General features: G+C 34.3%; 1 protein-coding gene across 1 annotated transcript in view; it reads right to left on the minus strand.

Moving 5' to 3' along the window:
* LOC106458756 (clotting factor B-like) overlaps positions 1-14611 on the minus strand; it is a 73357-nt gene extending 58746 nt beyond the window's left edge. Inside the window, exon 1 of the mRNA XM_022385060.1 lies at positions 14549-14611. Within this exon, the coding sequence (XP_022240768.1) occupies positions 14549-14561 (13 nt within the window). The 5' untranslated portion in view covers positions 14562-14611. The remainder of the gene's footprint in view (positions 1-14548) is intronic.
* Positions 14612-15667: the final 1056 nt, after the last annotated feature.

Below are 15667 nucleotides of genomic sequence, written 5' to 3' on the forward strand. Positions count from 1 at the left end.
ACAATCTAGCAAGTTTCTATTCAAAGTAATAAAACATTTTCTCACTTTAGGTGCAAAATGAAATAACAGAAGTATGAAAGAGTTCGTGAGAATCGTACACGAGAATAAAATTTATTTTCCCCTGTCTTAACTGGAATGAAAATACGAAATAAACATTTGGGAGATTTTAACGCAATCGAAACGACAGAGTCAAGCGAAAATAATGGTTGAACGCGTGTTTCTAACAACATTCATAAAAGAATGTGTTTCTTATGCAAAATTTATTGTGACTACTCCCTAGCTCTGAAAAATTAGACTACGCACCATTATATGTACTTTTTAGCTTTTTTGTATTAAAATTTTTTGTTCATGTAAATTTTAAATAAACTTTTTTTGTTTGCTGTTAATCAAAGATGCACAATGGGCTATCTGTATTCTGTCCATCGTGGGTATCGAAACTCAATTTATAACGTTATAAGCCCCCCCACGACTTATTGCCGAGTCACCAGGGGGGGGGGCATCCTTATTGTTTTTTAAATTTCGTGCAAAGCAATTCAAGGACTAACTGCGTCACCCGTTCCTAATTTAGCGGTGATGAACTAAATGTAGTTTTATGCTTAACAAAAACAAAATTTATGACGATGATTAAAAAGGAAGGACCTTTCGTTATTTATTTAATTATTTTATTAAGTACAAATTTAATAAAAACTTATTTATGATAGTTTGTTCTAATAGGTAAAAGTGTGTAACATTCCAAATAAGATAAATAAGAATGTCAGAGGATAACCACAGGTAAAAGAACATTAAGAGTATTATACGTGTGGTGCTTTTTTTTTGTCAACACGGTAAACGTAAACCTTGTAGGATTTGAGAAAAAGTTGTTTGACCTGCCTATTAGTTTAAGGAAGATTTGGGTCTCCGTTGAATTTTATTACTTAAATATTTCGAAACAAACAAAAAAAAACCTTTCAATTTTGAATCAGTTTTATCTTGACACGCCTTTAAAATATGCTTTGAAGGTATCTAACATTTCTAAGACTTGTTCATTTTGAAATGCAGTTACACAGTTTAAGATACTGTCTATTAATAACATCACAAGAAATGTCATTAAAGAATCTTTTCACCCCGTCGTTTTTACTCAATTCCTGGAACGTTTACCTATAGTAACTTCAAGTCTGATATTTTCATTTAAAGCATTTTAAATTAACTATGAAACGATTGTCACCATTACTTCTGGCATTTCGATCTTACAGACAAAGTCGGCGAAATATATTTGAAATCGGGGGAGGTGGTACCGACGATTGGAGGTACCTTTTAAATGCTACGTTAACCGCGACCATTGAATTCGAAACTGAAATAGTGACGTTCTATGATAGTTATACACCCCTGCATGGAACATAATTCACCAAAGCGTAGTGATACATGCTCGACCCTTATTCTGACCAATATACTAAACAAACTATAGTGAAGTTTTAATCAGTTTCACTCCCTTATCACCAAACTTACTTGAAGTCTATCAAACCGTTAAGAAAAGGTTGTTCAAAAAATATATCCTAAACTATAATTGGTATAATTTGAACTGTGAGCAATATTCACGCATTTTTAAAAGTTTGGTAAAATTAGGTTAAACATTTTTAAGAAAATTTTTTCATAGTTCGAGGCCAACAGACGCGGAATAAACTAATATTTCCGCCAACTTCGATGGACAATTTTCACTCTAGTTACTCCAACGAACACGTCAGTCTACATTTTCATTAAATCAGGCTGCATTGCTGTCAATTAACTATACGTTATCTGTGAATTTCAGGTTATCATAATTTTTATTGTAGCTGTTATTGTTTTAAGGATATTCAATGCCCGAAATTCTGCGTGTGATTGACATCCATGAACATAGAAAGCAACGGAAATTAACAGACACCTATAATCCTGGTGCATTTTTGTTAATAAATTCGAAGGTTTAAATGAAGATCTGACGCGACTCCTGAACTTTAATGATTGCTAATTCCAAGCCCCTCCTCCAGTGGCTCAGCGATAAGTTTGATGGCTTATGAACGCTATAAAAACAGGTTTCCATACCATGTGTAGCTTTGCGCTTAACAAACAAACAAATTAACTAATTACAAGAAAAGTTTGAAAGAAATCGACATACCAACCCATATAATTCTATTGTTCCTTTTTTTTTTCCAGTAAAGTTTCAGGCTTGATTTCTGCTAAGAATTGGTTTTGGATGAGAAATTAATCTAGATATACATACATGACAGACTTGAGAATCTGTTCAAAAAATAGTAAGCTGGAGATAAATTGGGGAGGCTTAAGTCATTATATCGCAAGTGTGATTGTAGTGATAGCTATTCCTAGATTGGTTTGTTTGTTTGTTTTAGTTTCGCGCAAAGCTACACGAGGGCTATCTACACTAGTCGTCCCTAATTTATCAGTGATAGACTAGAGGGAAGGCAGCTAGTCAACATCACCCACCGCCAACTATTGGGCTCCTCTTTTTACCAACGAACAGTGGGATTGACCGTCAAAATATAACGCCCCCACGGCGGAAAGGGCGAGCATGTTCGGTATGATGGGGATTTGAACCCGCGATCCTCAGATTGCGAGTCGAGCGCCCTAACCACCAGGCCATGCTCTATTGCCAGAAAGCTATACAAGTTCACGAACTGACAGAACTGTTTAGAGAGATGCATTACAAGCTTAGTCAACATCAGGTTAAGATGTAGCGTAGTAGTACAACTGACTGTTATTCTATCGTTTGTATGATTTAAGGTTTGTGAATGCTTTAAATTGACCTAAACTTACCAGTTATCTTTTATTAACAAATTCTCATACGATGTGCTACAATAACGAGGCACATTGCATTCATAAGTGGAAGGTAAGCCTAACAGACACGTATGAAATACTAAGTTGTATTTGTCAGTGAAGGACAATACACTCACCAACATTCGCTGCCTATACGACTATTTAATTTAATAGCAGGAGTGACTGTCACGGTTTTCCGTAAGTTATATATACTATTTTTTTTCTTCACTTTCATTTACAGTATTGGTTAGACCGTATAATATATCGTTTTTATTATTTTTTTACCATTTATACAGAGATTATATAGTATTGTTAGCTTAGTAAGTCTGCTAAGCTGGCCGAACTTCTTCAGATACTATTGGGCTTATGGCCGAAAATTTCGTTAACAGTGATTGTACCCATCTGATAAAACAATAGTTTCTGTGACGTATTTCTGCAAGGCTGACTAGGCCCAGGCCTAAGGCGACGTTTTTTGTTTTCAAACATCGACCATAAATAAAATGTTTTGCAACTGAACCGAATTCCCCTCGTTCAATATTAAAACTTGTCATTTTTAATTCCACTTTCAGCACTTTATATATGCTCATGTCGTCACCGATTTTGATTTTTTTTTTTAGTGTTGTGACCTAGACGAACAAAATATTTTATAGCTCTTGGTTGAGAACATGCCTGGTTCAAGGAGCGCGGGTCGATACTTCCGAATGGTCCTAGGAGCACCAAAAACTTTAATACGTCACTGAATGAATTTTGATATTTATAAGTACGAAAGTAAGGAGAGTATATTAGAGTGGTGCTAATTGCTGGGCTGGCTTTTATTTTTAACCTACGTTTGCTCCGAGAGAAAAATATTGATAGCACTTTTATAGTGCAGATTGTGTTCAGCGGTATATCGCGATTCGAACATTGGATGTTCCGATTCACAGCATGGCACACTACTCACTAGGCAACGCTCGTCTTATTACTGGAGCTCTAATAACTATTTAGTCATAAAACCATCCTATAACCCCCAGCGCCACTAGAAATACTTGCACTTATGCAAGGAACAACAACAAAATTCCTGCTTCAACCTTACTAAAAAAAATAAAATAAAAAGGAATGTCCAAATAAAAAAAACGCATAAAATTACTCGTTTCTGGCACTGATATATTCGTGACATTATAATTAAGGTATAATATAGTTTGAATTTTTGTACAAGAGTTTGTATTTTTTTTCAACATAAAACATAGAAGATTAAAAAATTGGCTTCGTTCAATTGTACCTAAATATTAACGTATAGTTGGCACGGTGTATATTGTTTTCTTTGTTGTTGTTGTTTGTGCGAGTGCAGTGAGAGTAAATGAAGCAAGAGTGTTGAGCAAAGCTTCCAAAGGAATATTACTCTGTAAATATATTCATATCTCACTAACTGGTTTACAGAAATATTTTGTCTACTTTTTATGTGTGACTATGCGCGTTATATTTGCTATTTTACAAATAGATTGGCAATATGATGCGTAGAAAAGACACTCGCGTTAATAGACCAAAAACAAAATTTAATAATTCAGTTACTGCAGGAGACGAAACAATATAGTTCACGCAATGTTCCTTTGAATAGTTTAAGAAGCAACAACCTTAAGCTTATATATTCTTAGAAATACACAATATGTCGTTTAATTAGTTTTGTAATAACACGCGTTTCCTTATCATTACGATAATCATGTTTGGTATGTAGAAATTCGGTCACGTATATCGATAAATATACTACAGTTATAATCATTTATGAAGTAAAACACAACCTTTAACGACACTTACAAAAGTGTTAACCACACTCAAACATATTTTACATGGATAGGTGCCACGAACTGGAGAATAACATCGGGAATGTAAGGACAACTTTACTCAAGCGTAAGGTGTGACTAATTCTATGTGTTAGTATCGGCCAAACGTGAAAAAAAGAAAGAAAAAAGAATCACTTACACACGTTCACTCATTCGTACTTACGAGTCTGTGTCTACCCGGTGGGCTAGTGGTTAGATACGGAAATACAATGCTAAAATCCAGGTTTGGATTCTCCGTGATGGACAGAGCACAAACAGTCCATTTTGTAGCTTTGCGTTAAAACAACATCAACTACACATCTATAGTGAAAGATACTAATTACTAATCAGTAGTACATTAGTAGGAAAATAGTCTATTTTTTACTTCAAAATTACTTAGCTGCTTCAAAATTGTACCTTATTAATAAAATTAATATATTGCATACGTCAGTGATTAGTCGATTATTAATTACTTGTTAATATAAAAATACAGCTACTTTTGATCTTGTATATTGCATTTATAGCAAAGCTACTAAAGCTATCTCCCACCGTCTCTAATTTTGAACTACTAACCAGAGGGAAGGCAGTTAGTCCCTACCACCCACGCTAAGAGATTGACTGCCACTCTTATAACGGACTCACAGCTTAAAGTATGATGAATATTATGTTGTGTCCCACGGATGTGAAACTGGCTCGTCACCTCTGAAATCAAGAGTTCTACCACAGGGTCAATCCGCGCGCGCGATTTTTTTCTTTTAACATTTGTCGTAAGTGGTTACATTTTTTAACTTAACGCTAAACGGTGCTACTTACCAGATAGAATATACCACATTAAACAAGCAAAAATCAGATTGTTGTAATTAATAATGTTCAATGATGGACGAAGATAAACAACTAAAGATGTACTTGTAGTATAATTACTCTATACTTAAGCAATGTTAGATTTTTAAATCAAAGTTTGCTCATAAAAAAAAAATATTTGAAGATGTCATACATTACTCTAGGATTGATTTGTATCTACAATAATTTAATAAATAATTACACAATACTAAATTCTTCCGTATGATATTGCATTATGTCATTTGTTTTTCAATTAGTGTACCTTTAATGACATGATGAATTGATTTTAACTAATGATACTCTTTTTTCTCAGAACAATTCATATGAAAGAAGAGAAATATAGCATGAAGTTATTCATATGGAACCCATTCTTCTCTCGGTTTCCTGAGCACTTAAGACATGTTTACTGTTGGTTGATATTATTTGGGGTACAAACCAGCCCACCAAAAACGTGCTATGGACTTTCAGATTCTACTGGAATTGTCGGGGGAATCTCGTACTTACTGGTAAGCAAAATCTTTAAGAGTAATTGTATATGTACATATAAATACATTGTAACACGTTAAACTTTAACGGAACAAGATGCTAACAGATTACTGAATATAAATAAGCAAAACTAGACATTTTCTCATTGAGGCCCAAGTATGATCTAATGATTAGCAAGCTCGGAACACAAATCTGAGGGTAATAGATCGCGGATCGTTGTCACAAAAATACGCTCCGCATTTCGGGGGCAGTGGCTGCCATATGGTAGTAGCGCTCTAATCCCTTCATTCGTTTAACAAAACGAGAGTAGCCAAGAAGTTCGTGATGAATACTGTTGACTGGCTACCCCCCCCCCCTCTCTCTTGTATAACAGGGACGGCTAGGCTCAAATAGTTTTTTGTAGCTTTGGGAGAAAATTCTGAAACAAACACAGCATACTGCAAGCACGGAAATGTACTTTACGTGTTTCATCCCTTACTTTTGCTTTCTATAAGAGCGAGCTCATTAGTATACACATAGCAGGTTGTCTTGTTTCATTACAGGAATATCAAAGCCTGTAATTAATAACCTATTCTCGTCACATAACCAGACAATCATCCCCATAATCTGCACACTTCCCGTTATCTAACCGAACAAACTAGTGCAAGCCATTACCTTTTGTATGTTGAGGAACTGAAGTTTATTGGCATATTGAAAGTTATGTTTGGAGTCAAGAGCTCAGATTTTACGTTTTATTCTTTTAATTAATTCAACAAGCAGAGCCTGTGATGAATGATATATGCCAACAGGAATTGTTTTGCCAGTCAATGAGACTATGTGCCCTTGTGCAAGAACTTGAAAATCAGTGAGGCATAGGAGTTCCTTCACGATCAGCTCTACTGAGAATCAGCCATAAGGTGTTGTTGGTGAAAGAAGGCTACAAACACAAACCGTCTGATTGAGGTTGACCACGGCTGAGTAAGGGGCACAGACATTCTCTGAGAAAAGAGGTGACTGGCTACTGAGCCAAGAATTGGAGGTGGTAGGCCAATGGTTGCAAGAAGCTACCACTGAGTTCTAGGTCATTAGAATACATGATAAAAGGCCCTTGCTGAAGATGTTACCACTCAATAGGCTAAGCAGGAACCTCTCCGAGAACAAATGCACCTCAAAATTGAAAAGGGAGGTACTGATGGTGGACGTAGTCTACTTAAGTAATATGTACTGCTGTACAACAACACAGTGAGTGCCTCCTTTCCTACAAAGTGGATGAAAATTACTAGGTCACAGCAATACTGAGGGAAGAGGTATTGCAAATGGATGAAGTCAATTCAAACAATCTCTATCACTCCCTACTGATACAGTGAACTCTTCCTCCTCTGGTGGTGCCAGAGAAATCCTCTTCAAGACAAGAGATGGGAAGATTATACAGTGACAATGGGTCCGGAAAGACTCGCTGACAAAATATGGTCTATCCTTCCAGTCAATGACCCAAAGTCTCCCAGAGTCCGAGATGTCAATGACATCCCCATTGAGTTGGAATGTCCAGTCAGAGGTGTAGCATAGGTCAACCAGAGAAAGATACACATCCAAATAATGTGAACCCATGATGAGGGCAAGGCATATAACTATAATTCTAGCTATTGTATTGGTTAAAACTGCACAATGTAGTACATGTATATTGTCTCATGCCACCATCTGAGAGCTTGGAAAGCAAGTGTTATGACACACTTCCAGTCAGCAGCCTTTCAACTACTTAACCATCCTGACTGGTTGGGTAGTGGCTTCAATCCCAGCCACAATGATAAAGTTGTTGTTTGTGATCCAACCAATAATTGGAGCATTGTGGCACTTCTTCAGGAGTTCCCTTATCTTTCTCATCAAAGACTGCTAGATAATTACTTTCATCTTCCTATTCCTCATCAACTAAGCTGAGATGCTCATTGGTGGTCTTATCATCAGACTTGTCAGGTTTGACCTTGGATTCCTGGGCCAGCTAGGGTAATAGTTGTAGCTGTAACACATGGTCACATATAAGCAAATCAAGCTCAGGCGTATCACTACCTGCCTTTAAACTTAATCATTTCATTAACCAATTTGGAATATTGCATGACCCACCCTTTAGTTGGCTTTTTTTTTTCAGAATTTGAGGGGGGGTTCATGCCATCAATGAAAGGTTTTAGCAACTTGTGCTTTCCAACCCTCCAAATAATAATGTAAGATACTGTGCATGTAGTGCACTGCAACATTACCACTCACATAACAGTTTGGACAGTTGTTTGGTAAGGGTGAAAATGGCTGAAAGGGTTGTTGTGTCCCCTTACTTTCTAAAACTGGATTGATTTTTCCAAGTAAATATCTCTACCTTCATTAGAGTGGTGGCAGTTCATCTGAACAAACTGTTGGATCCTCTAAAAAATGTGAAGGCTCTACTGTATGTCACTCTTCCATGTGAAGTAAAAGGATTCGATTGTAGATTAGGTGACAGTTTCAATGAAATAGTTTTTTTATTATTTTTATTTACCTGTGTCTGCTTTGCTGTGATGTCCACATACAAGAGTGTATTGACTTGTTTAGGGTAATACAGCGTCCTATTTTTATGCAGCTGTTGGCTTGTGCAAACAAGAAATGGACTTCAGCTGTTTGCCAATTATATTTAGTCAGCTTGTATTGATAATGCATTGATGTCGAAGGTAGTGACAGAATGAAATTTTATTTCTGGTATATAGAATTTGGTTGAATGGAGGGTCAGATAAATTCACTAGGCAGCGTTCTTGCGAGCTGTAAAAACCTGTTGAGTCTCACAACTCACAGGAGGCAGTGCGTTTCTAGACCATAACTGTCAGAGGATGATTTATGGAAGTAGTCTCCAAATATGGCACCATCAGATTACCATCTTTTTCGTTCACTGCAACACCATCTTAATGGGAATACGTATGCAAATGTGGAAGGAGTTAAAGACATTTTTTTTTTTTTGCTTCAAAGCCAAGTGATTTCTTTAATCAAGGTATTAACAACCTGATTGTAAGATGAAAAAGCATAATCGATAAGAATGGAGACTATTTCATTTAATAAATGTTTTGATATACAAGTTGTTCGCGTTTTTTTGCCTTAAAAGAAAAAAGAAAGTGACCTAATATTTTATACGTAAATTTTGATTTCAAGTTAACTTTGAGCGTTCAGTGCATACATGTAGTTAAGTTTAATTTTTCTGGTATTTTAGCATGCAAGTTATTTTCCTTAGGGTTTTCTATAAGGAATTGTTCATTTAATACATACAAGTTTTTTTTTTGTAGTTAAAGGGATTTTTTTTGTGGTTATTTGAGATGTAGTTTTTAGACTGGACTGCTCCCTCTTAAAGGGGTGTTGGTTTTAGTTGTTAAACGGTATTATCATATGTACTTTCAGTGTTAGTTAATAAATGAGCAAAACTTTTAAATTATGTTGTTTATGTAATTCCCCTTTTGGACGCAGTGTCACACTCAAGCAAATTAATAACTTTTGCAATATTGAACAATGTAAAATATTAGGTATAAATAGAAAAATCTTCAATTTCTAGAGTTCCAACATTTTGTAAAGAAGAATTAATATACAGAGTAAAATGAAGAGGTAAATTAAAACAAAAGCAAGAAAAAACAGGATTATCAAACAATTTTAACAATATTATACAAGTTATTCAAAATAGATTCAGTTGTATCGAAGTTGTGCTATTATTGCTTTCTCTAAGAGCGAGCTGATAAGTATACATACAGCAGGTTGTCTTGTTTCATTACAGGAATATCAAAGCCTTTAATTAATAAGCTATTCTTGTCATCTAACCAGACAATAGCTGCAGGCAATCACCCCCTTAATCTGCACACTACCCGCTATCTAACCGAGGAAACTAGTGCGAGTCATTACCTTTTGTATGTTGAGGAACTGAAGTTTATTGGCATATTGAAAGTTATTGTTGGAGTCCAAGAGCTCAGATTATGTTTTATTCTTTTAATTAATTCAACAAGCAGATTCCTGCTCTAATTTCTTTTCAATAGCATCCGATTTCAGAGAGTAATATAAATAGAGATTTTTCGATTTTCTATTTTATTTTACGAGAGTTCATAAAGTTTTCGTATAGTATAGGAATGGATTAAGTTTACTTTAACTTTCAATTTTGCAAGTGCCTGTAACGCTCTTGTAGGTGCTTCATTAATTTGTTCACAGCAAGTAAATCAAACAGACGATAGTTTACTTCATATTAATTAAGAATGAAACGTTTTAGTTAACCACATTTATTGTAAAGTAATTGTAGTTAGTGATATCCAAATAGGATTTCACCAAGGTTTAGTAAGGGTTTGCTTCACTGTATTCTAACTGAACTTACACTCCTTTTCATTTAGTGATTTAGTTTACCTGACAAGGGGGGAATAGCCGAGAAGTTATAACGTCATAACTCGTTCATTCTTCACAAGTAGCACAACATCACGTGTCCTAAATGTATTATTACAATGTATTATTTTGTATTGTGATTAAATATTCGTTATCTGTATTGATTTAAGTCGCCTCTTTCCTCTCTCTCGTTGCAACACAAAGAAAGACATACCTAAAGCCCAAAACCAGAGAACCTGTTGTTAGCACGGATGACTTATGCTCTGTGGTCATTTCGCGAGATACCACAACTGTCATCTATATAGCTGAATTTATATCATTTTCTAGAATTATACTTTTATTCATTGAACAGTTTATTTATAACAGTAACCTGATTTACTATGTACAGTTTGTGAGTGTCATAACAGATAACTCTACAACTACTTATTGCCCCCCTTTTGAATCTTTCGTTTTTGCATAATAAATATTGAATTTGGTTATACTGTTATATTAATTACAAGATAGTAAATGTTATATGATGGTGTTTTAAAATACACTGAACATTTAATATCACAATATTTCAATTCGTAATCAAGTATTCTTGCTGTACTCAGTAGACGGAAAAAAGAAAATAGGAAAAGACGAACATATTTAGATTTCGCCAAATATTGTTCTTAGTTCCCAATTGGACCTGGCAGCTGGTAGTTAGCGAGCTCTATTTGAAATGTATGCCGCGGGATCGAAACTGATCGCCGAATATGCTCGCTCTTTCGGCCATGGGAGCATTATAATGTGACAGTCAATCCCCTATTCGTTGCTAGAGGGTAGTCCAAAAGTTGGCGGTGGGTGGTGTTAACTGTCTACCTTCCGTCTAGTCTCTCACTTAAAGCAGCTATCTATAATTGATTTTTTTTTTCTTTACACGTCAGTTGTATTTTATCAGAAGGTATAATGCAACTTTTGGAACTATGGAGTAATGGTACCACAATTAAGAAGAACTTTGTTCAGGAGTAACGTCTGGTTGCTATATCCTCAGCACAGATTGATTGGTATCTGAAATGATTGACTTGTAGAAATAAATCATCCCGTTTCTTTTAGAACACTCCTTATGTATTGTTATGCAAACGTGTTGTTCTAATGCACTGCTGAACTTTAAAATTGTGTGACAGTTTGTATTTAATTAATGGGTAAATCTAAAGCCGCGAAACATTGTTTAATTTATACTAGTTATTTTAATTACTAGTTAGAGTTTTCAGTAATCTGGAACCTCGATTATCTTAGGAACAGATTACATATTTCGTGCATGAAAATCCAAAGGAAATTTGTGTCCAGGTGCACGAAAAAGAGTCGCCGAATCAGAATCTGGCATCCAATTTCGTGTTACTGACCCCCCTTGGGATCCAGGAGAGGCCAAATTTCAACTGTGTTCACACCTTAAGTGTCCTAACGGTAGGATTAGGTAGAAAATTTATCCATACGTTGGAGCTCGTTGTTCTCTATCTGTGAAGAGACCCCAGTCACCCAACTATCAACAAGAAGATAGTACTATAATATTGATTTACATATTCGCGGAGGAGCTGTCAATCACTGATCTGTTAACTGGTCATGTCTGATTAGTATAGCTTCATTTGTAATAAAAAGAAACGAGACTTAAAAAGGGCTTGTTTATGAGGCAATCAACAATTGATCATGAGCTGTTACTTGTTCAAGCTGTTAACCCTTTGAAGACGAACTGTAATCAACAAACATCCTGGTTGTTAGACTAAAGGATGCTTACTCGAACTCGTAATTACTACATATTGATCATAATCAAATTCACTTCTTTTAAAGAGATGAAAGTTCGCGACTTTTGCCATTTGCAAAGTGAGTATTTGTCAGAGTACAGCAAAATGTCACAGACGTCAATTTTTGTTTTTCACTCATCATCACAAACATCAAAACACGTCTGTAGACAATGAACAGATATAAAATTAATAGGGTACCACTATGACACGAATGCTATAATTATGTTAGGCATAAATGGTATAGGAAGAGTCGAGTCGTCCATAATTTTATCATTCCAATAACTTAAGTGTTGGATGCATATTTTAAAACTTCACCCTCACAGCTTGACCCTCAATTGTACCTTCCCCCTCCCCCAGTTCTTGAAATCGTATGGAGAATCTTGCAGTTAACCTATAAACATTAATTCTATACTTACAAACTAAATGAAAAAATAATTTACTAATAAAAGTAAGGTGCTTGTAAATCGTAGTATAACTAACGTTAAAATAAAGTTTAAGTCCAATACAGGACAAGGAACAACAGATTTGTATAGAAACAAGTTTTGACATTTTCACGTGTCCCTTTCAGTCCAATTTTTGTTTGCGAAAGACTCACATACAGAGCTTATTTAGAATGGAAGTTCCCAGCTGCTTCAGGAATTGTGACGTCAGAAAGGGTTTGCTTTAAAGTCACCTTCAGAGGTGTTAAAGTGTGATAAACTTTCCACAGTTTTTATTGTGACAGTTTCTATTTTTATCTGTTATTATGGCTAACTTACAATTTAACACATCTGAAGTTCAATACAATAACTGAACTCTTATATACAAAGGTCAGAGGGCAATGTTGTGTAATACTTTAATACGACTTTCCACAGTTATTAAAACTACGTTTTAACATCTCTTTATTACAATAATGAGCTTATTAAAATAGAAGCAAAGATTTGAAAATTTATTCATTTTCGTAGTTATAACTGGAATGTGTATTTCATGATTTAGCGAATCAAGGTTATGTTTTTTTGTTTAAACAGAGTACCTTTATAATTTTAGACCATTGTATAGAAATACGTAGATAGAATATAATTCAAGCTGAACGGATAATTTGACGTTGGACATTAACGCGAGATAACATCACATGAAAGAAAATTATTAAAACTTAAAAATACACAACTTTGAAAATTAGGGTTAACCTCTTTTTAATTAGAAATCGAAAATAAATATTAAGGATGTCACGTGTTTTATACTAATTATACCGGTTCAATAATTATACTATGCTGGCGTGCTCCTATTTACTAAAACGAAAAAATAAATAAACGATTTTAATTAAATTTAGTACTTATGTTTAATTAAATAATTACTTTAATGGTTAATATGTTAAATGAAATATCGTGCATAAACACATATACTTAGCTCCAGCTCGGAAAGCAGTCATGAAACTGAACCAAACACTCATAAGTCATACACAAAATTAGTTCTGTGGTTTCAACTGGATATTTAAATCGTCTGCTCTTTCTACTCTCAACTAATGAAACCGATCGACTAAACACCTGGATGTATCACTTTCAGGTGTATACAAGTTGTTTGGATGAGATTTCTTAGAAAATATGTTATTAAAACTACGTAAAATTAAAAGATTATTACTAAAGCTGCATAAGAAAAAATTTAGGAGTTATGTTTGCGTTTGTATTACTTTGGTTACCTCAACTTGCTGCTATTTTTGTACGTTCAACATTGTAACAGAACTGCACTTTTTTTTTTTTACGTAAACGTTTAATTAAGTATTTTTAGCGATATTATTCATTTGTTATTGTAGAAATGTTTCTGTGGTATTCAAGTCAACTTGTAAGTGGCATTGGATTCATGGTTCGCATTCAATTGTCACAAAAAATGCGCTCCGCACCTTAAGGCTATGAGTGGGTACACTATAAGAGTGAAGGTTGAATCCCAGAATCAGATAAGGAAGAACAGCTGAGGATGTGATAGTTATAGTTTCTCACTATAAAACTGCCTTGTCCCAATTTATTAATTCAAAACGCAAATTATTTTTTGTATAACCTTCGGCGAGAATATCTAAAACAAAGTCAACCGTTTGAGAAATCGTTAGATCAGCAATTTTATCCGCTGTCTGTTTATTAAGTTTACGTGAAGTTTTTATTACCTAATAGTTTTTTTGTTTTGTTTTTTTGTTTTCTTTTTATCGAAAGAGTATATCTGGACCCATTTTGGTAAAGGTTAAATTCACTAAATCGAGATTGTTTCAGTAACTTGTTTTCTCTCTTCAAGACCTACGCATTTGTTTTAACATTTTGTTGTTCTCGTGCTCCTATAGTTAAACGATTTAGGGCAGTTTCACAATAGACCATATCATAGCAGACGTTCGGGGTCGAGCTCTTCACTCACCGATATAAAAACAAATGTATATCTATATAAGTAACAAAACAAAATAAATAAATATTAAACGCTGAGCAATAAAAGAAGGCTATTATAATTCAACTACGTGTTGTAAAACAAAAATAAATGAATTAAACTAAAAAAAACAAAAGTCATAAACATATTTACCAACTTCTTTCATGGAGGAACCAATCTTCTGAAATCTATTTTTCGAGGTTAACTGAATATAAAGCAACTACAATGTATGGTCGCGACACCAAGTGGCTACGAAAAGAAGTATGGAAAAATAAATCAATATCGCAGGCATACTATAAGTTTGAAAAATTAGATAACGTCGTTTTACAAGTAAATGAAACAAACCATTACAGTTTAGCAATTATGTATTCACTACTGTTACTTAAGCACTTATATACTTACTAATGTTTCTTTACTTTAAGCAATTATATATTCACTACTGTTACTTAAGCACTTATATACTTACTAATGTTTCTTTACTTTAAGCATTATATATTCACTACTGTTACTTAAGCACTTATATACTTACTAATGTTTCTTTACTTTAAGCAATTATATATTCACTACTGTTACTTAAGCACTTATATACTTACTAATGTTTCTTTACTTTAAGCAATTATATATTCATTAAATTCTTCGATGTAATTCTAGCAATTAATCATCAAATTGTAAAGTTTGTCTTGAAAATGTTCAATAATGTTCCCAATACAGTTCAATAATATGCTATTAACTTGTGTTAATATTTCAAAATTTATGAGCCACATAACACATAGTAGATTTACTTTCATTTACTTATTGACTCAAAGTACCAACTGTCTTATTGTTGTAAAAAATTTATAGAATTGTTTTTTTTAACGAGATATATTTCAGTGTTATTGTAAGAAAAAGAAGGATTAACAACTATACAGTACAAACACTTTACCAAGGTTCTTCCCTTTGACACGGTATCATTTCGATATTGAAGAGATTTGTTTGGAAATGTTAAAAATCAACAAAGTAACCATGAAAACTGTTTTGGTAATATTGCGGTCACCTCATGTATGTAATAAACTTAAAGTCTTGTTTCATTTTAACGCCAGGAGCTTCACATAAAAAATAAACATGCACACGCTCATGAGATTTGTTTGCAATTAAGCAGGTATCGATATCAAGGCAGAACAGAAGAAAGACCAAGATTTGAAGCCAATGATTGATTTCCTAAAAGCAAGTGTTTTGCGCCCTGCTTGGGAGAAGGTGTCTAGTCTAAGCCCTGTGACAAAGCACTATTGGGTG

Source organism: Limulus polyphemus, unplaced genomic scaffold (genome assembly GCF_000517525.1).
Source record: "Limulus polyphemus unplaced genomic scaffold, Limulus_polyphemus-2.1.2 Scaffold509, whole genome shotgun sequence".
NCBI lineage: Eukaryota > Metazoa > Arthropoda > Merostomata > Xiphosura > Limulidae > Limulus > Limulus polyphemus.